The sequence below is a fragment of the Eptesicus fuscus genome, chromosome 10 (assembly GCF_027574615.1).
Source record: "Eptesicus fuscus isolate TK198812 chromosome 10, DD_ASM_mEF_20220401, whole genome shotgun sequence".
Lineage (NCBI taxonomy): Eukaryota > Metazoa > Chordata > Mammalia > Chiroptera > Vespertilionidae > Eptesicus > Eptesicus fuscus.
In genome coordinates this window covers 97,259,764-97,281,841 of record NC_072482.1, presented here as the reverse complement: position 1 = coordinate 97,281,841, position 22,078 = coordinate 97,259,764, and the positions used below count along the sequence as shown (strand labels likewise).

Genomic DNA, 22,078 nt, shown 5'->3' with positions numbered 1-22,078 from the left:
CCTAATTCTCCTCCCACCCTCCCCCAGGTGATGCCTCAGCAAGGACCCGGCGGGTCAGCTTAGAGCAGGGGCGGGGAGCGTCCGGCCCGCGGGCCTTCTAAGGCCCAGAGTCATCTGGTCTGGCCCGGCCAAGGCATTGGGGTGAGGTAATTCAATGTTTGGCCAGACGGAGCAGGCTCATGTTTAAGCTGATCGTTCCGTATGGCCCGTGAACGATGTTATACATATCCAGTGGCCCCTGGCAGGAAAAAGGTCCCACCCTGGTTTAGAGAGACTCAGCTGTCCCTAGGACACCTCCATCCACCGCCGCCCCCCTCCGCCCGCCCCCCCGCCCCTCGGCCTTGCATCCCCCCCTTCCTCTTCCCGTGGAGCTGGGCTCATCCCTCTCCCTCTGCGGGCCCTGAGGAGTCTCCTCGCGCCTTTGGCGAGTGTCAGACAGTAGCGGTCCGTGGGTTTGCACGTGCCCCTCGAGACCCGTTAAAGGCGCCCAGGACGGCTGATCGGGGAGCCGCTCCTCCTCCAGCTCTGGTTCACAGAGGTCCCGGCCCCGCAGTCGGTGTTCCTGCCCCGACGCCCGCAGAGCCTGGCACAGCCCCCGTCCCTGCCCTGGACGGGCCCCCCTTGCTGGCTGCCCCGCCTGGCCCCTCACACTCCCTGTCCTCCTGCGGCCTCCCCAGCCGCTTCGCCCCTTTGCGCTCCCGTGACATGGGATCACGTGACATAATGCCGACCCAGGTTACCGAATGCTTGCCAACGGCACGTGCCGCGTCAGGGAAGCGTCTGCGCTGGGCTCCGGGTGCCACACCGCGCTGGCCTCAGCCCCCTCCCTCCCCTCCGAGCACACGTGTTCCGGGTTTGTGTGTTCACAGGAGCAGCAGCTCCAGCTGTAACTCTGTGAAGGGTTTCGTCCACGTGGCTGTCGGTGAAACATAATTCATGGGAGCAGCGCTCTTGGGGGAGCAGAGACGCGCTCTCGCTGCGGGAGTCAGCCCGTGGCTCAGCGCCGGCAGAGGGAGGGCAGCCGGCAGAGACGGTCTGTTCTGGCTCTTTACAGAAGAGAATTGTTCCTCCTTCGGCTGTTCCACTCTCCCATGTACTGTAAGGTCCAGCCCGCCGGTGTGGCCCAGTGGCTGAGCATCAGCCTATGAACCAGGAGGTCAGTTCGATTCCTGGTCAGGGCACAGGCCTGGATTTCGGGCTCAATCCCCAGTGTGGGGCGTGCAGGAGGCAGCCGATCTCTCATCATTGATGCTTCAATCTCTTTTTCCCTCTCCCTTCCTCTCTGAAATCAATAAAAACGTATATATATATGAAGTAGTAAGGTTCAAAAAATGAATCCAAAAGTGAGCACTTAGGCTCTTGGCCCGCTGGGTCCCCCGTTGCCAGAAGGAAGAGGTTCTACATAAGACGGACAGGCTAAGGGAGACCCCCTAGAAGGGTTCGTCGGCCACAGGGTCACAGTCGGGATCCCGGGTGGCCACGAGCCAGAACGGGAGGCGGCCTCGCCGTGTCCTGCCCCGGACCGGCCCGGGATTGGTGGGCGGGGCCTGGCACCCAGGGGCGGAAGCAGAGGGAAACATAAGAGGGTGTTGTGGCCCCTGGGACAGTGGGGATGTTGGTCGGAGCCCCAGGACGGGTGTACGGAGGGCGCAGCGTCTGTGCCGAAGCCCCCGCGCGGCAGCTCGCCAGGTCTCGGGCGCTTCCCCAAACCCTTCCGAGCCAAGTCCCGGGGCGTCGCTCTTCCGGGACAGCAGGTCATCGCGGGCGGCTCTTGGCGAGTTTGGAAACACGTGGTGCCCATATGCCATTGGCGCATCTCCTGTTTAAGCAGCGGCGGGCACAGCACATGCCCAGAGCTCCCCACCCCCACCCTGCACCCCCCCACACCCCCCACTCCCGGAGGAGAGGAGAGGCGCTGACCTGGGACGCTCCGATGCTGCGGGTCCGTGGGGGCCTGTGCACGCGGGGGCTGCGGGCACCAGTTTGGGAAATGTTGGAAGTCTGCCAGATCCTCACCCATGAGGAACGTGCACGGGTCGTCATAGCGTGTGTATTTGGAAGAGATAGTGCTTTTACATGTATGTTTCCAAACCCGTTTTCAGATTTTTCCGGTTTCATTGAGATGGTAAATGGGAAATTAAAATTAGATTTTTAAAAATTCATTGAAAAAAATGAAATGTATTATTTTATACGTTTGCTATTATTCTTTATTCTCCCACCGTGCTTTGTGGGGCTAAGGATACTTTTGTTCATTTTCCGGGTCCTTTTCTGTCTCATAAAAATCTCCGGTCTCACATCTAGACCATGTAAATAGTAACTTAAAGAAGGATTCAGAACAAGGTAGAATTGGGTATTTATTCTAGAAAAGTTGTTTTATTGACCAGACCTAGCGTCCGCTTCCTAAAGTTACCCAGTTGTAACTCTGCATGTAAATGATTGCGCACATACTCGAATGAAATCGGTTTGGTGAGAACACCGCAGTGTGGTTTTCTTTGCCGTTGCATTCCATACGCTACAGGCCAACTTCGTGCCGGCCCCGCCTCTGACCGTGGCGGCCATACTTCGGTAAATCACCGGGAGGGATCTGTTACCAGACCACGTGCAAGACTTCCGTGGGAGACTCCGAGCGGGCAGCCCTGCGCCCGGGCGTGGCCTCACGCGGGGTGTGAGCGCTGCTTCGGTGCTGGTCGCACGCGTCGTCTGACCTACGTGCGCAGCGTTTTGCCTGCACCGCCAGCGTGAGCTTTCTCCTTGGAATTGTCCTCAGCTCCGCTTGGCCGTGCTGGGCCGCCTTTCGGATCGTGTCCTGCCCGGCCTCTGCCACGTGGTCCGAGCTGGCGGGAGCGTCTGCTCTTCACAGGAGGGACCGGCTTCCGTCCTCCGTGACGCTGTGCCGCGGCCTGAGGGTGAGAAGGGCTCGCTTTCCCCACCTTCGTGCCCCCGGCAGGAACGCCTCGCCTCTCCGTCGCCGCTCCGGGACGCCTCTTCCCGGGCATCTGCCGCGGGCATTGCTGTTCCCGGCAGCGCCTTGGTAGTAAGAGATAGCGCGTTGACGTACATGGCGAGAGCTGTAACGGGAGGCGGAGTGCAGAGAGATCAGACGAGGCTAGGAGAGGTCCCCTGGCCGTCGCGTTACTTCGTCCCCGAGCGGCCTGGGTCGGGGTCTACGCGTCAGGAAGCCAGGTTTGTGCCTGTTTTTAAGGAAAGAGCAGGAATGATTAGAAAAACGTATAACAGAGAACGAGACTCCGATTCAAAGCGGGTGGCTCCTCTTTATGCCGAGAGGCATCGCCCGGTGCCCTGACTCTCCCAGTCGGTGGCCTCCCGGTCCCCAGGCCGCCACCGCGGAGAACACACCCGACACCACACTTCCGGATGAGGTCAGGCTCCGGCCCCTCAGCGTGTGCCCCGCGGCGTGTCGATGCGCCCGGGTCGGTGTGACTGTCACGCCCTGCCGTCCACCCTGCAGCCACCACGAGGTCATCTCCCAGCGAGACGGCGGGTCGCTGCCTCCACGGCCGGGCAGCTGCGCGCCCTGCAGTGACCCTGAACGCAGGTGCAAACCGGGGTTTGGCCTCCGCCTCCTGCTCGGGCCTGATGTAAGCACCCGTGCGGGGCTGCAGGGTGCGGGGCTGCAGGGTGCGGGGCTGCCGTGCAGTGCGCGGAGCAGGAATGGGGGAAAGCCCTCTGGGTGCGTGGGTGGGAGGGGTCTTCTCTTTCTGTGGCCTCCCCCTTCTTCCCGGGGCCAGGCCATGGGACTCCAGGTTTCCAGGGAACCCTAGTTTGAGAACCACCAGTCTAGACAAGCGTCTGTCTTTGGGGGAAGAACTAAATAGCAGCTTCCCTGTCTCTCTCACCTCCAGCCGCGCCCCACAGCGCAGGAACCAAGTCCCCTCTCTGCCTGCCCGCGGTCCCCGATGTCGGCCGCGAGCGCCGCACTGGGCCGGGCCATTCTGTGCGCAGGAAGTGGAGCGTCAGGACCGCCCGCCTCACATTGTCTGTCACCCCCCCGAGTTCCTGCTTCTCGCTCATAAAGGCTCTATTTTTAAAAGAGCCTTCGCTTCCGGTTGCGTGGCTTTGGGGTAAACAGGACTTGTGTTTACCCCAAACGTGTGTCAACTGTGGGAGAGACGGACTGAACACCAGAGAGCGACTGCAGGCCCCGGGCCCCCCGGGCGGCCATGAAGGGCTCTCCTCCCAGGACAGACCTCGCAACGAGGGGGCGGCTCCGAGGGCGACAGCCCGGCACGCGGGCTCTCCCAGCTTCTGCCACGTTGCCTTTCCCAGGAGGCGGCCAGGCCGTCTGCCCCAGCCCATCTGCCCCAGCTCATCTGCCCCAGGCCATTTAGACCCAAACAGAAGTCACAGGGCCCTCTTCCCAGGAGCCTCGTGGTCACTGCGGGTGTCCTCCCCCCGATGAAATGACCCGAACCCGTGACGGGGCTTCTCGGTGGAATACTCTTCCGCGCACACGGGTGGCTGAGTGAGCGGAGAGCGTCGGGCCAAGCACCTGGGCAGTGGTAGCTCCGTGGGACCAGGTTCCCGTCAGCAGCTCACACTCACCCCACTGCCACGGGGGCTGTTTCCACACGGCAGAGGTCACACCCGGGGTGGGGGACTCGGTCCCCGAGGGGCTGCGTCCCGCCGAGACCCTCTGACATTGTCGCCGCAGACGTCCTGTGGCCATTGCCCGCCAGTGCCCGCTGGGGGTCTGGGAAAAATTCCAGACTTTTCCTGGAACTGACTCAGCTGAATTAGAGAGGTGAGAGGAACGCGCTCTGCCCCGAGGAGTCTCGTCTTTCAGTCGCCTCAGGAGTCATTTTGTCTGAATTCCCTCGGGTGCCGTGGCGACTTTTTTCATAAATCTAAGTCACGCCCGTTTGGCGTGGCCCAGTGGTTGAGCCTCCACCTATGAACCAGGAGGTCACGGTTTGATTCCCGGTCAGGGCACATGCCCGGGTTGTGGGCTCGATCCCCAGTGGGGGGTGTGCAGGAGGCAGCCCATCAGTGATTCTCTCTCATCACAGATGTTTCTCTCTCTCTCTCTCTCTCTCTCTCTCTCTCTCTCTCTCTTTCTCCCTTACTCTCTGAAATCAACAAAAATATATATTTTAAGAATTAGGTGACTTTTAAAATTACTGTTGCGTTGCCAGAGTATTTCTATATTCCAGACACAAGTCCCTGGTCGGGTGTGTGCGTTGCGAACATCTCCCCGTTGTGTGGGGTGTGGGCTCTCCTTCCGCTCTGTCGATGGCTTGTTTGCCGCACCAGTGCCGTGGCTGTGGTCTTCACCGGCCACCCCCCCACCCCCCGTGATCTGTGGTCACCTCCCGGCCCCCCGCAGCCCTGCTCAGTCACCCAGATTCCCAGCAGGCTGTGTGTTCGGGATCCATTTGTGCAGAATTAAACTCACGGTGCTACTCGCCCTTCTCATGGAATAAAGCGAGGAAGGCGGCGGTGTGTGTGTGTGTGTGTGTGTGTGTGTGTGTGTGTGTCTTTTCTTTAGCGTGGCCCCCCATGGTGAACAGGGAGGCGCATTTCAAAGGCATCACTTCGAACTCCCCGAGCACTGAGGTCTACGGTCTCCAAAGCAGCGGTGCAGACGGCGGCCGGAGTGCGGCCCAGGGGCAGAGTCTGCACCGCCTTCACCGTGTGATGCTCACGTGGGCAGGAACCGGGGGCCCCAGCCGGGCTGCAGCTCAACAGAAAGCACGGGGGCTCTGGTGCGAGAGCCCCCTCCGCTCCGTGGGCCGCCGGGGGCCGGGCTCGCCCTTCTGTGGAGCTGCTCCGGGTTCTGAGCCGGCCGGGCCTTGGAGGCCGGGGATCCGATGGCTGATGGCTCCGCTTTGGCCTAAATTCACATCAGTCTGCAAAGTAAAACGCTTTCCATCGGGTGGCGAGGTCCTGGGCAGGGAAGGCTTTTGTATCTCAACCATCTGTCATGTTCTGGTTTGGGGTTTTATCACCGCAGAAAGCAGTCTTCGGGTTTGCTCGGTCCCCGAAGCCCGGTGTGCCACGTTTGTTTAGAGGTCACCTTTAAAACGTCTCCGCGGAGCGCAGGGAGGGGGGCATGTGAGCGCCCCTGCACGCGTTTCTAGCTCAGGTGCCGCCCCCACGCCGCCCTCTCCCAGTTCCCAGCGGAGGCTGTGTGTTCGCTTCTCGCGATCATGTCACATTGGATTTACGTGCCCACACAGCGAGGTATTTTAAACCTTAGATAGGAATATCTGCTGGAGACTTGCAGATAGAAGTTGTCCTATTCGAATGGCATGAAGCCTTAACTAGCAATGCTAAGCTCCAAGCCAGACCTGAGGACTTGTAGTCAGTCTCACCTTTTAGGCTCTGCTGACCCGAGCTTCTAATATAACTAAGGGACAGCCATGTTCTCGGGGTAACCGGAGGCTGTGGGATCCGGTCACGGGCGTGGGCCACAGTAGGGATCCGCCGTAAGGAACCTGCAGGAAGGCCCAGGGCTGAGAGGACCCAGGGCTGCGGGCTGGAGGGTAGAATGAACACGTGTCCGCGGACCGTGGGCCTCAGGAACCGGGACCCAACGCAGCTCCTCTGCAGCCAGAATCTTTGAGAACGTCTGATGGACACGGTTTTCAGAGCGGGAGTCGGATGGTGAACGTGGGGAGGGCGGGTCTCTGAGTGAGGAGCGCTGGGCCAGCCAGGAGTCCGGGCCCTGCGCTGCGGCACTGCGGGGGGCGGGGCGGGGCAGCCTGCAGCCCGCTGGCCTCCTGCGGGGTGATGGTGCTTTTCTGAGTGACGGGATTTAAGGGCATTTCCTGTAGCCCATGCACCTGCTCTTGCACTTGCTCACCAGGAAGGACATACGGCTCATTTCTATCCTCTTCCCTCAGGAAGACCTGCGTGGAGTCACCAGTGAGTCGGGCCAGGGTAGACCAGTTAGCTGGGTTTTTTAATTTATACTTTCACTCTTCTTTTGTTTATCAGCAGCTTTTTCAGGTGAGGGCAAGAGGTTTTAAGAAGTGCTGGATACGCAGGGTATGTCCACTAGGCAAGAGCAAGACTGATTCCAATAAGAATAATATAATAAAAGCGGCCTCAGGGTTGGAAGCTAATTTCCTACTGGTTTTGAGAAGAACATTTTCAAAGTGCACGCGTATTCCACTTGCTGTTTCTATTCACTGTGTGGAGTAAGGAGCTTTTTTCCGTCAACTTCTACACGTTTGAAATTTCATTTCACTCCCAATGGTCTGCATGCAGCTTGATGGTTGAGTCCTGAAAACGGGGTAAGAAGAGCAGCGTTTATGTTGAAAGAATCACCGCTTTGTGCTCCCATCGCTTGTTCAACCAGCTGCTGGGCAAGACACTCTTGTAGGTGCTCCGTCGGAGATTAGCATTCCCAGTCCCAAAGTGAGGGGACCCTAAATCCACCCAGAGGGAGCGACGCCCCGAATTCCCACGGCAGCCCGGGGAGAGGACGCGTCCCTCGGCGGGAGCGGCGCCTTCAGCTTCCCCTCGCGCTGGCGCTGCCGTGGAGAGAGTCCAGGAACGAGACAGCAGTGCCTGCCCGGAGCCCGTCTGCCGGGGAGACAGACAGACGCTGACCGGCGTGTGCGGCCGCGGCGCATGACTAAGGGTCTGACCTGACGGTGACCCGGAAAGGTGTGAGGGGTCAGCGGGTGGGCCCGCGGCGGCAGCTGACCCGATGCCGCCCGCCCGCCCAGTCACCGCCCCTGCTGCGTGTGCTTCTCTCGTCGCCGGCCTGGCTCCCGGTCGGCGGCTGTTTACCAAGCACGAGACCCGGCGTCTGTTTTTGTGATTTGTTGTCTTGGCTAAATCCAGCCTCGCCGGTTCTCGGTGCTGTCGGGGCTGTGCGTCTGCCTGTCCCCTGCTAGTGGACTGTGCCTTCCGCTCCGGGAGCCCCGCCCCCGGCCCGTGGGCGACACGGCGGCAGAGACCTCCCTCCTGGCGGGCAGGGGCGGTCCGCCGCTCGCCTCGATGGACTTGGTCCGTGAAGAAGCCACCAGCCAGGACTGCTCCATCTGCCTCGGTGTGGCCGCGAGCGCACTCACCGGCCGTCCCCCCGAGGCCGGGACAGCGTGCCCACAGCGCTCCCTCACCGGCCTCGGGCAGCCTCTGGAGAGAGAGGAGGAGCCGGCTCCGTTAGCGCGGCTCTGACCCCCTCGATCCCGGCTTCCGATCTGCGTGCCCTCAGCCACTCCAAGTCCCCGCCTGCGGGTCAGAGTCCACCGTCCCGAAAACCTCTGCCTCCTCGGGGTCAGCTCAGCTTCTTCAGACACCACAGCCGAGCCTTCCCCTCGGAGCCGTGACGCTGTGACCAGCCTGCTGGGCAGTTCCACGCCCCGGCTGACCTGGGCAAGGGACCTGGCCATGCTGAGCCTGTCCCGAGCGGGCGGAGGCGGCGCCCCCGCTGGCAGGAGCGGAGGGTGGAGGGTGGAGGGAGGACAGACAGAGACGGGAGCTCATGGCCGAGGCCTGGTGGCGGACTCCAGGCTATGGAGCCAAACGTCTTCAAGTTCAAAGGCTCGTTGGACCCCAGCTTCTCCCCCAGAACCGGCTGTGCAGCCGTCTGGCTGGAGCCTGACTCAGTCCTCCGTCCCTGCCGTCCGCGTGGCCGAGGGTCCATCTTGGGTTTGCGAGCGCTCCATCCGTCCATCTGCGTCTCCGGATCGTTCCGGTGAGAGCACAGGTGCCTGTGCGGCGATGGGCACTGCCCGGTCCGCCCCGTGGGGCCCCGCAGGCGGCCGGCGGGGAGGACGGCGCGGGGTCAGAGCCGGCAGCAGAGGCCCGCGCTCCCACGTGGCCCGCACTGCCCCCTCCTCCTGAGACGGGCTTTGTTTACCGTCTGCCCGGGAGGCGGACGGTGGGGAACAATGGCCGCGCTCTGGTCCCCGGGCAGCAGCCTGCGCGTGTGGCTGGAGATGTCGCCGAGGCGCTCCCGAGCCCGTTCAGACGGGAGCAGCGTGGCCGTGTCACAGGAAGGTGAGCACGGCTCACACACAAGCTCCATCTGCCGTGCAGCCGCGTGGTCCTGTTACGGGACAAGGACGCCGACGAGAGCAGCAGGAGCCGGGGCGGGAAGCCAAGGACAGGCCTGGCCCCTCGGCCAGCAGCGTGCAGAGCGGGCGGGACCGCCCCGCCCGGCCAGCTCCGGTCGGTGCCGCCGGTTAAGCCAGAGGCTCTGGGCATGGGTGTTGCCTGTCTCCCCTCTCCGAGCTGTAATCCGTGCGTTACAGCTACAAGCCATTGCCTTCTCCAAACCTCTGACATGGTAGCTTAGCTTTCTCTCGTGGGTTCCACTTCTTTGTGCACAACCTCCCCCCCGCGTCTCCCGGAGGGAATTCATCCTGACTCTGCCCCGGCCCAGCCGCGCTGCCTTCTCCGCCGGAGCCGGCTCGGCCCCGAGGTGCCCCGGCTCTCCCACGGCGCCCTGGCCCGCTGCCGGGAGCTTCGCCGGGACGTGTGTCGTCCTCCAGCTCCGTGGGTCCCGCGGGCCGCACTTCTCTTTCGGTCGCCGTCGGCCGTGCCCGTGTGCGGCCCAGCACCCGTCTCCGGTCCACCCTGCAGGCGTCTGTCCCCGGCGCAGCCTGGCTGCTGCCCTGCGAGCTCGTCTCTCCGTGCAGTGGTCTCCGCGGGTTCTCGCCCTGCGGGCTGAGCCATTCCTGTGCCGGTGCCTACGTCCCTCGGAGCGGTGGCTGTGCAGGGGTGTGTGCCGCTGGCGCTGTGACTGCTGTAGGTTGTGGTGCGACTCATACCATATAGACCGCCCCCCCCCCCCCCCCGTGGTCCTGCCCGCCCTCGGGGCCGGGGCTGAGGGAAGTCCTGCTGCTGCCTGCCGGTTAGCTTCCTGTGGGTGCGGGTGCCGTGACGCCCACAAACCGGGGGCTGAGACAACGCGTGTGTGCGCTCCCGGCCCGGGAAGCAGGAGCTTGGAGCGAAGCTGTGCCCCAGGGCCCTCTCTCTCCGGAGCCCCGTCCTCGCCTCCTCCAACTCCGGGCGGGGGGGGGGGGGGGGGGGCTGCTCGTGGAGCATCGGGCCAGTCCCTGGCCATCCCCGTGGCGCAGTCCTCCGTGTGTGCCTCCACGTGGCCTCTGACCGGGACTCGGTCATACTGGGTCACCCGCCCTCCCCCCGCCTTCACTGGTTCCATGTGCAGTGGCTCCATGTCCAACGGTCATGGCCAGGGGCTGGGGGCCCGGACTTCACCGCCTGTTTCCTGGGGGACACACTTCAACCCCGAACACACGCCAGTTACCATCCGACGGCCGCAGCCCCGCCTCCGCGGCTAAGGCGGCTGCTGACGCCACGTGGGGCTTCCATCGCCAGCCCTCGGCTTCGCTCCCCCTCTGCTGTCCTCCCACGCGCCCCGCACCTTCCGGAAGGAGAGGCCTGGCCGGCATCTTTGAGGAGCCCTGACGCTGCCTCTTTCCATCCCCGTCCATGAAAGATTAAAGCGTCCGTCCGACGTGGTGCTCCGTGCCCTGAAATAGGATCTTCTCTCTCCCGGGCCTCAGGGAGATCTGAGGTCACGTCCGGGGATCTGCAAACCGACCTTAAGTGGATGTTGAACCTGCCAGACCCGGTGGCTCTCCTCCCTGCGGTTCTGGGAAGCCTCTTGCCCTCCACGCCCACCGCCGGGGAGCTAGTAACTTACTCTTCTGAACTTATTTCCCCGTTTCCGAGTTTTAAGCAAAAGGTAGAAACGAAACAACCTGGAAAGGAAGCGGACTGATCAGGCCGACCCTGGCTTTGCTGCCTGCCACCTGCGGCCTCTCCCTGCCACGTCTGAGTCCTCCACCGGCCCGTTTCCTCCGGACGCCGCCCCGGGCGAGCCAGCCCCTCCCTGTTCTGACCTCTCCTCTCTGCCCACACGGCTCACGTGGCGGATCCACATGGCTCGAGGTCTGTGTTTGGAGATAGAAGGTCTTGTCTCCCCGACTAGAAGACAAGTTTATCTCCGCTCTGTTCACATTGCACGAGTTTAGTTTATCCTGTTTACAAAGTGAGAGGGACGTTTTGGAAAATGTTTCTGTCCGACACAGCCTGTGTGGCCTGGACCTTTCTCCAACGTCCTTTCGAGACGGATAGCACGCTCTCGGCTTCTCACGTGGAGACGCTGGGGGCCCCGGTGAGGCGTCTCTAACGCACTTCTTTCCCCTGAATTTCTGCTAAAAGGCAGCGCGGGGGCCCATGTTAAAGCCGTGAGTGCAGCCCTGTCCGGCCCACGTGGCTCCGTGGTTGAACATCGACCTGTGAACCAGGAGGGTCAGGGTTCGATTCCCGGTCAGGGCACATGCCCAGTGTGGCGTGTACAGGGGCAGCTGATCCATGATTCTCTCTCATCATTGATGTTTCCCTCTCTTTCCTCCCTTCCTCTCTGAAGTCAACAAAAATATATTTAAATAAATAAATAAAGCCATGAGTGCAGTTTCCATTCTCTGAAAGTACCTTCGGGCCTCACCCTCCGTGACTAAGAAAGTTCACTCACACACAAGGCCGAGGGCAGATGCATCATGGATGCAGGTTTTCCATAAAACACGGCAAATTCCAACGGATTTCTGTCCGGCGGGCGCAGCCCTGGTGCCAGGAGCCGACAGGTCAGCAGTGGAGGCTGGTCCCCGGCTGGTGAGGCACGCCGGCTCGCTCTCCAGTGCCCGTGGGAACCGGTTAGAACACGTGTCCACGGGGCCACACAGTCCACTGAACCACACGTTCAGTTGAGTAGCGCTACAGACAGGTCCCGCCCACTTCTTTCTTCAGTGAAAATGGGCCGCGGTCCCAGGCGGGGCCCCGGACGCCCTCAGTTGCGTGGTTAGAGATTAAGCCCACTTCCTCCCACCGGCCAGTGAGCACGTGGACTCCTGGCCTTCGCTGTGGCCCGAGGCGACGGCCCCATGGCCAGCGTTTTCGTGTCCACCTGACCGTCTGCTCCCAGCGCGTCGGGCTCCTCTGAAAGCTCTTCGCTTACGAAGGAGGGGCAGCTCCGCGTCCGTGGAGGCTCGGTGCTGGCTGCGGGGTGACTCCTCAGAGCTCGGGGCCTCTCCTGCTCTGTGAAGGGCCCACTCTGGGCACCCACCTCCCACCGTCCCTCAACCACCCGGCTCCTCCTCCCACGTGGACTCCAACCATTAGAACAGTGTGCTCCTCTGGTCTTCTGGAAGCTGAGCCCCAGAGCCCCACATCCTTGTAGGCACGGGCCCACCGTCCAGGCGCTCGCCGGGCAGCTGCAGGCCACGTCTGCTGTGTGTCTGAGGCGCTCCGCTGCGTCTCTACCCGCCCCGCCGCTGATCTCAGAACCTCCCACGCGAATCTCGAGTCGCTGTTCATGAAAACCCCGAGTTCTGCCAAATGTGTCTGAGTTTCTGGATCCGTATCACGTCTCAAACAGATCCGTCATGATCTGCACAACAGGAAACGGATCCTACGGAGGTGGATTCTGTGTTTACAGCCCTTCTAAGAATTTATTTCTAAACACTTGGCGGCGTAGCCTCTTTCTCATTTAAACTTCCGGTTGGGAGCCACTATACATGGTGGAAAGAGTGACAGATCTGGTCCCCATCGCGTACAAACATGAGCGAACTGGGCACCGTGGTGGAGTTGTTACACACCGAGGGCCCTGCGCGTCCATAGGAGGCCGGGGCATCTTCATTTATTGACGGTATTTCATGGCGTAACTACACGGCATTTCCTGGCCGTAAGATAGATGTGAGATGCGCATTTTTATTGGCCCTTAATTAAAGTGTGTCTGCCCCGGTGGGCCAGCTTCTGAGTCACTGTACATACATGTGCTGACTGTTCACTAAGTTACGTTGCCGGGTTACAGCGACGGGAGTACAGCGCTGTCGGGACCAGCCCGTCTGCACATGGCTTCCCGAGCACACTCGTTCTTCATTCATTCACATGGAGCACGCTCGTTCTTCATTCATTCACATGGAGCACGCTCGTTCTTCATTCATTCACATGGAGCACGCTCGTTCTCCATTCATTCACATGGAGCACGCTCGTTCTTCATTCATTCACATGGAGCACGCTCGTTCTTCATTCATCCGCATGGAGCACGCTCGTTCTTCATTCATCCGCATGGAGCACGCTCGTTCTTCATTCATCCGCATGGAGCACGCTCGTTCTTCATTCATTCACATGGAGCACACTCGTTCTTCATTCGTTCACATGGAGCACGCTCGTTCTTCATTCATTCACATGGAGCACGCTCGTTCTCCATTCATTCACATGGAGCACACTCGTTCTTCATTCGTTCACATGGAGCACGCTCGTTCTTCATTCATTCACATGGAGCACACTCGTTCTTCATTCGTTCACATGGAGCACGCTCGTTCTTCATTCATTCACATGGAGCACACTCGTTCTTCATTCGTTCACATGGAGCACGCTCGTTCTCCATTCATTCACATGGAGCACGCTCGTTCTTCATTCATTCACATGGAGCACGCTCGTTCTTCATTCATCCGCATGGAGCACGCTCGTTCTTCATTCATTCACATGGAGCACGCTCGTTCTTCATTCATCCGCATGGAGCACGCTCGTTCTCCATTCATTCACATGGAGCACACTCGTTCTTCATTCGTTCACATGGAGCACGCTCGTTCTCCATTCATCCGCATGGAGCACGCTCGTTCTCCATTCATTCACATGGAGCACGCTCGTTCTTCATTCATCCACATGGAGCACGCTCGTTCTCCATTCATCCGCATGGAGCACACTCGTTCTTCATTCATCCACATGGAGCACGCTCGTTCTCCATTCATTCACATGGAGCAGGCTCGTTCTTCATTCGTTCACATGGAGCACGCTCGTTCTTCATTCATTCACATGGAGCACGCTCGTTCTTCATTCATCCGCATGGAGCACGCTCGTTCTTCATTCATCCGCATGGAGCACGCTCGTTCTCCATTCATTCACATGGAGCACACTCATTCTTCATTCATCCGCATGGAGCACGCTCGTTCTCCATTCATTCACATGGAGCACACTCATTCTTCATTCATCCGCATGGAGCATGCTCGTTCTTCATTCGTTCACATGGAGCACACTCGTTTTTCATTCACATGGAGCACGCTCGTTCTTCATTCGTTCACATGGAGCACGCTCGTTTTTCATTCATTCACATGGAGCACACTCGTTCTTCATTCATCCACATGGAGCACGCTCGTTCTTCATTCATTCACATGGCCGGTCACCTGCCTGCTCAGCCATTGGGTTGGTGCCACATCCCCCACCCCCACCCCCCAATGCGCTCGACGGTGTGGAATTTTGCTGCTTCTGCAGCAGCGTGACTGTAACCTCCTCACGGCACCAAGCAAAGCCGCAGACGGTGCGGTCGGCGAATTGCCCGTTCCTGACGGGGGCGCTGCACTGCCTCCCCACCCCGGGAGCTTGAAGGCGCTCAGGAGGAGACGGGGCTCCGTGCAGGCGGCCGGGGCGGGGTGGGGGTCAGGGGCCTTGGTAACTACAAGAGCATCTCATTCTTACTCCAGTGACAATAACCTCCCATTTCTCTCCCCCACGGGGGAGGGGGAAGGGGAGGGGGAGGGGGAGGGGGAGGAGGAGGGGGAGGGGGAGAGAAGGGAGAGGGCGTGTCTCTGGGGAACTCTGAGAGTTTGACCTTCAGCTCCCGGCCTGGCTTTTAAGCAGGAACCAGGTCTGCAGCAGCCGCACTGGGCACAGTGAGGACAGGTGACGGGGAAGGACGGGGGGGACCCGAGGCTCCCCTCTCTGTCTCCGTTACAAACGGGGAGATTTCCCTGCAAAAGCCGCCAGTCTCCTGTGGCTAACGGGGTCCCGAAAGCAAAGGTGGAGCTAAGGGTCTTCAAATGAGGCCTCCCCCCCCCCCCCCCCCCACACCTGGGCCGAGAGACCGCCCCGCCGTGTCCGCTCACCGGCCTCGGGCTCACCGGCCTCGGGCTCACCGGCCTCGGGCTCACCGGCCTCGGGCTCACCGACGCCGAGTCTGTCTGTTTTCACACAGAAAAGCCATGGCTGTCACCAGAGGCCACTGGTCGTGGAAGAGTGGCCTCCAGGTGTGTCCTGTGGCCGCTGGGAAGGCCAGGGGCGGGGCCTGGCCTGGGGGCGGGGCTCCCCCCCCCCCGGGGTGTTGCTATAGGACCTGGAGGCAAAAGAAGAAACCTTTAACTCGCGAGAAGCCAGGTTCTTTCAAACACGTGATGCAAATTACGGCGGTTGTGATTTCCTTTAAAAACACTCGCTCTTCGACTGCAATACGGGAGGAGCCGGTCCGAGCGCTCCCCTGGGGTCACGGGGCCGGGTAAGCCCCTCCCAGGGCGAGGTGAGGAGTAAAAGACACAGTGAGCCGGGCGTGGGGGGCAGTGGGGTCCTGAGAGCCCAGAACGCTGTGTCTGCAGCCGCGGGACCTCCCGTTGGATGGCGGGCGGCCGGTCTCTCAGCCGCCGCCTCTGGTGCTGGTGCCCGCCCAGGGCCACGCGGTCACCCGTCACCCGTCGCCAGGTGAGCAGTCAGACGGACGGGCAGACGGGCCTCGGAGGAGCACAGATGTGCGTTCGAGGACGGGGTAGGCTCTGACGGCGGGAAACAGCCCCCCCACCCCGGTTTTCTAGTTTCCAGTCGCTGATGCTGGGCAGAGAGCAAACCCTTCCCTCTGAAGTGACTCCGGTCCGGGACAGGAAGCTCCCGATGAGAGCTTCCAGGGGTTTCCGTCAGTTTTGTAAAATTGACTTCAGAGCGGAAGGGAGAGGGAGAGAGAAACGTCAACGACGAGAGAATCACCGATCGGCTGCCTCCTGCACGTCCCCCCTCCCCTCCCCCACACACACTGGGGATCGAGCCTGCAACCCAGGCCTGTGCCCCGACCGGGAATCGAACTGTGACCTCCTGGTTCGTAAGTCGACGCTCAACCCCTGAGCCAGCCGGCCGGGCTCTGCCAATGTTTTAATTTAAAGATCAGGCTGCCTTTTCCTGCTGGGCCGGGGACCCCCCGGTGCTCGGTGACGGAGCTGCCCGAGCCGTGGCTTCAGGTGGGACGGAGCCGGGTGCTGCCTGGCCTCCACCTGTGTGTGTGTGTGTGTGTACATGTGTATGTGTGTGTGTGTGTGTGTGTATGTATGTATGTGTGTGTGTGTACGTGTGTGTGCGTGTGTGTGTGTGTGTGTACGTGTGTGTGTGTGTATGTGTGTGTGTATGTATGTATATGTGTGTGTGTGTGTTAACCAGGCCCTGTCTTGCAGGAGGAGGGCGTGGTCAAGGAGATCGACATCAGCCACCACGTGAAGGACGGCTGCGAGAAGGCCGACCCCTCCCAGTTTGAGCTGCTGAAGGTCTTGGGACAAGGGTCCTACGGGAAGGTGAGTCCCTCCCTGGCTCTCAGCGCGTCCCGGGCACCGGCCGGTCCCCTCGCACGCGAGCACTCGGGTGTCGGTGACGGGGAAGAGGGTGGGGATGCCCCTGAACATGGGGGAAGGCGGCCCCGTTTGCAGGCACCCACCCTGGGCGGTCCCTCCTGACCGGAACTGCACGCGGGTCAGAGCCGTGACCTCGCTGGCCCGGCGAGCGTGTGGTCACCACAGAGCTGTGCCAGGCGGCACCGAGCCCCCGAGGTCACACACGCGCCCTCTCCTCACGGCGCCGGCTGTGCCAATGCCTCTGCCCCGGGGCGCGGCCGCGGACTGGAGCCGCCGTGGGAGCGTGTCCTCAGCAGGAATGACTTAGGAAGAAGGACACGAAGCGAACGGAGACGGAGCGGTGCCTCGGGCGGGCCACTGGGCCGGGCAGGCGGGACCGGCCTGGACCCCCAACCCCCGGCTCGGTGACGGCGCCTCTGTCAGCCCGTTTCCCGCCTGTGAGGGCAGGACAGAAGCTACTCGATGTGACTGTTCCGTGGACTCCGTTGGCGGGGCCCTCCTGCGGTCGCCTGCGGTGCGTCTGTGCACCCACAGGTCCGTCCCCTTCCTCGCCTTAACCACGCGGAACGCCTCCCTCCCGGAGACGAGGCCCCGCGGGCTCTGTTCAGGCCACGGCCACGGCCACGCAGGCGATGCTGACGCCGTGGGCTACGGCTCCAGGTTCTGAGAAGGGAGCAAACCCAGTCCCAGCCGCCCTCCCCGGCCGCGTGCTCGGTGGCGGTGCAGCCGGGTCTTCAAAGGCCTTTCCTTGGGGGTCGTGGTCACCCCGACGCCAGGCGCTAGTGGGGCGACCGGGGCCGTGGCTGGTGGGGAGCTGAGGGAGAGCGGGCGTCTGCCCGGGCCGGGTGGCTCTGCTGCCTCGTGCTGTGAGCAGCCGTCAGATCCTGGGCTTGTTTCAGGACTTTGGGGTGTATTCCTGCGGGGGGGGGGGGGGGGCAGAAACGCAGGCCGGCTGTGAGCGTGGCCCCCGGCCGCCGTCATTTCCAGGGGTTTTTACCGTGTCCTGCAGTTTCTCTCCGCTGGGCGCCCCTGGGCCCCGCTCGCTGCCCCGGCGCTCCTGCTGCAGGGAGGTGGCCCTGGCCCGCGGCAGGCCTGACAGCCTGTCTCCAAACACACGTGGACCCTGACAGACCAGCAGGTCCGGTCCCGTGGCCGCCATTTCCAGAGCCGGGGGCTTAGGAAGAAGAAAACTTCCTAAGTGGGACCCTTGTCCCAAGACCTGTGCAGCTGTCGATGCAAAAACGTCTCTTCAGCTCCGTCTGACGGACTGCGCGGAGCGGCCTCCGTGTGGCCCTGATGGAGGGCTCCACGCCCCGGGTCCACGCAGACGCCCCCCGTGCGCATCCACACGTCAGTGCCTGGGCCACCGGCCGCGCCTCCCAGCCTGGCTCCCGCCTCTTCAGGTCACTCCGTGGGGAGAGGGTTCGCTGCGTCGCCGGCTCTCCGATAAGCCGTGCCTCCCGTCGGGGCCGATGGCTCGGTCTCCCTGGAACGCGGCACATGAGTCTGTCCCCGCCGGAGCCCACCGTGGTGTGAGCCACGGAGCAGGGCGGCTTCCCCACCCGGGCGGTCCTCAAAGCCGTCCTCCGCCCCCCGGCGGGGAAGCAGCCACCACAGTGTTCGCGCCAGCCCTGCGCTCTGCCCAGAGGGCGATGCCCGCCTCTCACTGTGCCCCCGCCCCTAACACAGGGGACACACGCTATCCCCACCCCTAACGTGGGTGACACGGCTGTCCCCGCCCCTAACACGGGTGACACGGCTGTCCCCGCCCCTAACACGGGCGACACGGCTGTCCCCGCCCCTAACACGGGTGATACGGCTGTCCCCGCCCCTAACGTGGGTGACACGGCTGTCCCCGCCCCTAATGTGGTGACACACGGCTGTCCCCGCCCCTAACACAGGGGACACACGCTATCCCCACCCCTAACGTGGGTGACACGGCTGTCCCCGCCCCTAATGTGGTGACACACGGCTGTCCCCGCCCCTAACACGGGCGACACGGCTGTCAGCCTGACGCGGGTCTGAAATGCTGCAGAAAGTGCCGTTCCATGTCCATGGGCGCCCACGGGAGCCACGCGGAGACCAGGCTGCGAGCTTACACGCCTCCAAGCTGAGATGTGGGTGAAGAAAGCGCAAAACCGGGGAGCAGGCTCTGTGCCATCAGAGTAACTCGGGGGCCCTCCCCATGGGCCTGAGGGGTGCTCACAGGGAGCCGGGCAGGCCCCTCGGAACGGAGGGCATTGGTTTTCGTGTTTGAAAAGGAGGTGGATTCCTCTGACATGAAATGCTTAGTGGGAGGGCCAAAGCACCAGAAACAACGGATTCTCCTCCGGACACACGCGCGCACACGTCACCACACACACACACACACACACACACACACACACACACACACACGTCACCACAGAACCGTGGGAGCGAGGGAGCGCCTCCCGGCTGCCGGAGAACACGCTGCGCTCACACCTTCCCTGCAGCATCCGCTTTATCCGAAGCTCCCGGACTCCCGGGGGGTCCCCTCGTCCGGTCAGACTCCGCGGACTCCCGGGGGGTCCCCTCGTCCGGTCAGACACGGGAGAAGGAGCGCGGCGATCATGTCCGTCTCTCTGCAGGTGTTCCTGGTACGCAAGGCCGTGGGGCCGGACGCCGGGCAGCTGTACGCCATGAAGGTGCTGAAGAAGGCCACGCTGAAAGGTGAGGGCTCGGGGGGCTCGGAGGGTCAGGGGGAGCTCGGAGGGTGCCTGCTCTGCTCACGTCGCCTTCCTGCAGAGCCACGTGGTTTAGGAGGCGTCCCTAACGGAGGACACCAGACACGTGGCTCTGACTGATAAACAGCGTGAACTTCCGAGTGTCCCGTACCCCTCATTTCCAGAGGATGTGCCGCGTGGCATCTCACCCTCCTTCCACGCATGTCCGCACGTGCACGCGTGGCACTGAGCCTCGAGCGGGAGGCCGGCAGGTGGTCACGCTGCGTGTGGACGGCAGGTGGGCCTGAGTTTGTGAGGCGGGGCCGCTCGGCTTCACACACACGTGGCTCGTGGCCGCTTTGTGTCTCTTTGTGGTCGCAGGGACGGTTAGAAGCCGGGCCCACGCCTGGTTCCCAGCCCCCCAGCGCCTGCCCGCCCGCCACTGAGCACGGGTCCAGACGAGAGACCTGGACACGTGTCCCCCCACACACGTGCACGGGGAGTTCGTGCCCGCAGGTCCATTCTCACGGATGCCAGGAGTGGCAGAGCCGGTCACGCGCGTCGCTCCGTTCCCAAGGGCGTCGCCTGGTGTGACGGCCCTCACACGGCCCAGCGGGGCGTGGCCCCGGGCGTGGCCATCACACAGCGGGCGGTCAGCGGGGAGGGGACCTGCCCCGTGGGGAGCAGGCCTTCCCTGTGTCCGGCCGCCCCGGCCCGTGTCTGCGGGGGTTCGGCCACGGTCTGCTGGGCGTCGTCTCACAGATGACGTCTCACGTGGAAATGTTTCCCCGAAGCCGTGCTTCCTGTGTGTCACGGTGGGCACTGCGGCCGGAGCCGGGCCCCTCTCCTGTTTTCGGTGCCGTCAGAGGACTCGGGTTGGTCGAGGCTCCGGCCCTTTTCGGTTGTTTCCCGTCGTTGCGCACGCGCAGCGGCTCTGTCACCGGCCGGCCCCTCCCTGAGCGGTGTCTTCGCGGCTTATGAGACGGTTCCCAGCTCCAGGCACCGTCCCGGGCCGTTGTACGGCTCGATGCCCGTCAGCATTAGCGCTCTGGTGGGCCTGGCTGGTTGTGGTGTGACGCAGGGCGGACACATATGTCCTTTCCGCTGAGACTGGACGCCCCGGGAGTGGGCATGGGCCCCGGGCTCCCCGTCCTCTGGTTTCCACTCACGATCAGGCGGTGACGGAACAGCTTTGTCACGTTCCAAGCGGATCTGAACGCGGTGACAAGGGCATTGGTTCTGGAGGGTTAGAGTCTCTCACCCGGCACCGAAGGCCGCGCTCTGCGGGGAGACGGCGAGGGGGTGCCGCGGCACGTGTCCCCTTCTCTCCACCCCGCCTCCCGGGCCACGTCACGGGGCCAGGGGGTGGGGGCTAGACAGACGGATGGGACAGGGACTCTCCCCAGAAGAGGATCCACCTCAGTGACAGAAGACGGGTCGCAGGCTCGATCCCCGGCCCGTCGGCGGGCGTGCGGGAGGCAACCAATCGATGTGCCTCTCTCACATGGATGTTTCTCTGTCTCTCCCTCTCCCTTCCACTCTCTCTAACAATCAATGGGAGAGTATCCTTGGGTGAAGATTAACAAAAAAGAAAAAGAAAGAACCAAGGAACAAGGATGTGTGGACTTGAGAGCCTCCTGGGTCGGGAAACCCGCTGTCAGTGACATGGGGGCGGGGACCTTGGGGGGGGGGGTGTTCGGTGAGTTGCTGGCATGAGAGCTAATGCCCTCGGGGGGCTGTCCGGTTGGTGGTGTGGGAATTCGATCGTCCTTATTCCCAGGAGGTGCTGGCCTGGGGGTCATGGTGTCGGCCGTTTGAGAGGTTGAGAGTCAGATTTCTGGCTAAAGTGTGTGTGTGTGTGTGTGTGTGTGTGTGTGTGTGTGTGTGAGAGAGAGAGGGAGGGGGAGAGAGAGAGAGAGAGAGAGGGAGAGAGAGAGAGAGAACACAAATGCCAGAGAGAACACAAGTGCCTCCTGGTCACTTCCCCTGGTTCCACTCCGGTGTGCGTGTGGAATGCTTGGACGAGAGGGGGGGGCGGGGAGTGTTGGTATCAGTGAGCGTGCCGGGCCTGGGCCAGGCCTGCCTGTGTGAGCCTGTTTCTGTCCGCAGTCCGGGACCGCGTCCGGTCGAAGATGGAGAGAGACATCTTGGCGGAGGTGAACCACCCCTTCATCGTGAAGCTGCACTACGGTAACCGCGGGGAATAAAATAAACCACCTGCTTCCGGGGACCCGGGCAGCGCCCTGACGGGCACCGAGGAGGAGCCAGCGCCAGAGAGGGCCCCCGAGTCATCACCCTGCACCCCCCCAGTCACCCTGCCCCCCCCGAGCCACCCTACCCCCCTCCGAGCCACCCTGCCCCCCCAGTCACCCTGCCCCCCCAAGTCACCCTGCCCCTCTGAGTCACCCTGCACCCCCCCCGAGCCACCCTGCCCCCTCCAAGTCACCCTGCCCCCCCCCGAGCCACCCTACCCCCCTCTGAGCCACCCTGCCCCCCCAGTCACCCTGCCCCTCTGAGTCACCCTGCCCCCCCAGTCACGCTGCCCCCCCCCAGTCACCCTGCCCCTCTGAGTCACCCTGCCCCTCTGAGTCACCCTGCCCCCTCCAAGTCGCTCGGCATTCTTTTTCTCAAAAGGAGCAAGTGCCTTATTTTCCTCTCAAAGGCCTACTGTGTGGTGGCTGTACATCATTATTCCTTAACTAGAGGCCCGGTGCATGGATTCGTGCCCTGGTGGGGTCCCTCGGCCTGGCCTGTGCCCTCTCACAATCCAGGACCCCTCAGGCCGGTTTCGGCCTGATCCCCGCAGTCCAGGCCAAGGGACCCCACTGGTGCACGAATCCGTGCACCGGGCCTCTAGTATGCATATAAGACCTTTGTTAATCTCTTCCCGCCCTTCCCCTCCCCTCTTCCCTCTAGGATTCATGAGTCTGTTCCATGTTTCCATGCCTGTGGTTTCCACTCCTGTGTTGAGCGTCTGCCCCCTGGTGGTCAGTGTGCATCATAGCTACT

The 22,078-nt window shown here is 62.3% G+C and overlaps 1 protein-coding gene across 1 annotated transcript in view; it reads left to right on the top strand.

The window, feature by feature from the left end:
• Positions 1–22,078, top strand: part of RPS6KA2 (ribosomal protein S6 kinase A2) — a 49,956-nt gene that overhangs the window by 5,305 nt on the left and 22,573 nt on the right. Inside the window, exons 2-4 of the mRNA XM_054722480.1 lie at positions 16,212–16,328; positions 18,995–19,076; positions 21,179–21,259. Coding sequence (XP_054578455.1) covers positions 16,212–16,328; positions 18,995–19,076; positions 21,179–21,259 — 280 coding nt within the window. The remainder of the gene's footprint in view (positions 1–16,211; positions 16,329–18,994; positions 19,077–21,178; positions 21,260–22,078) is intronic.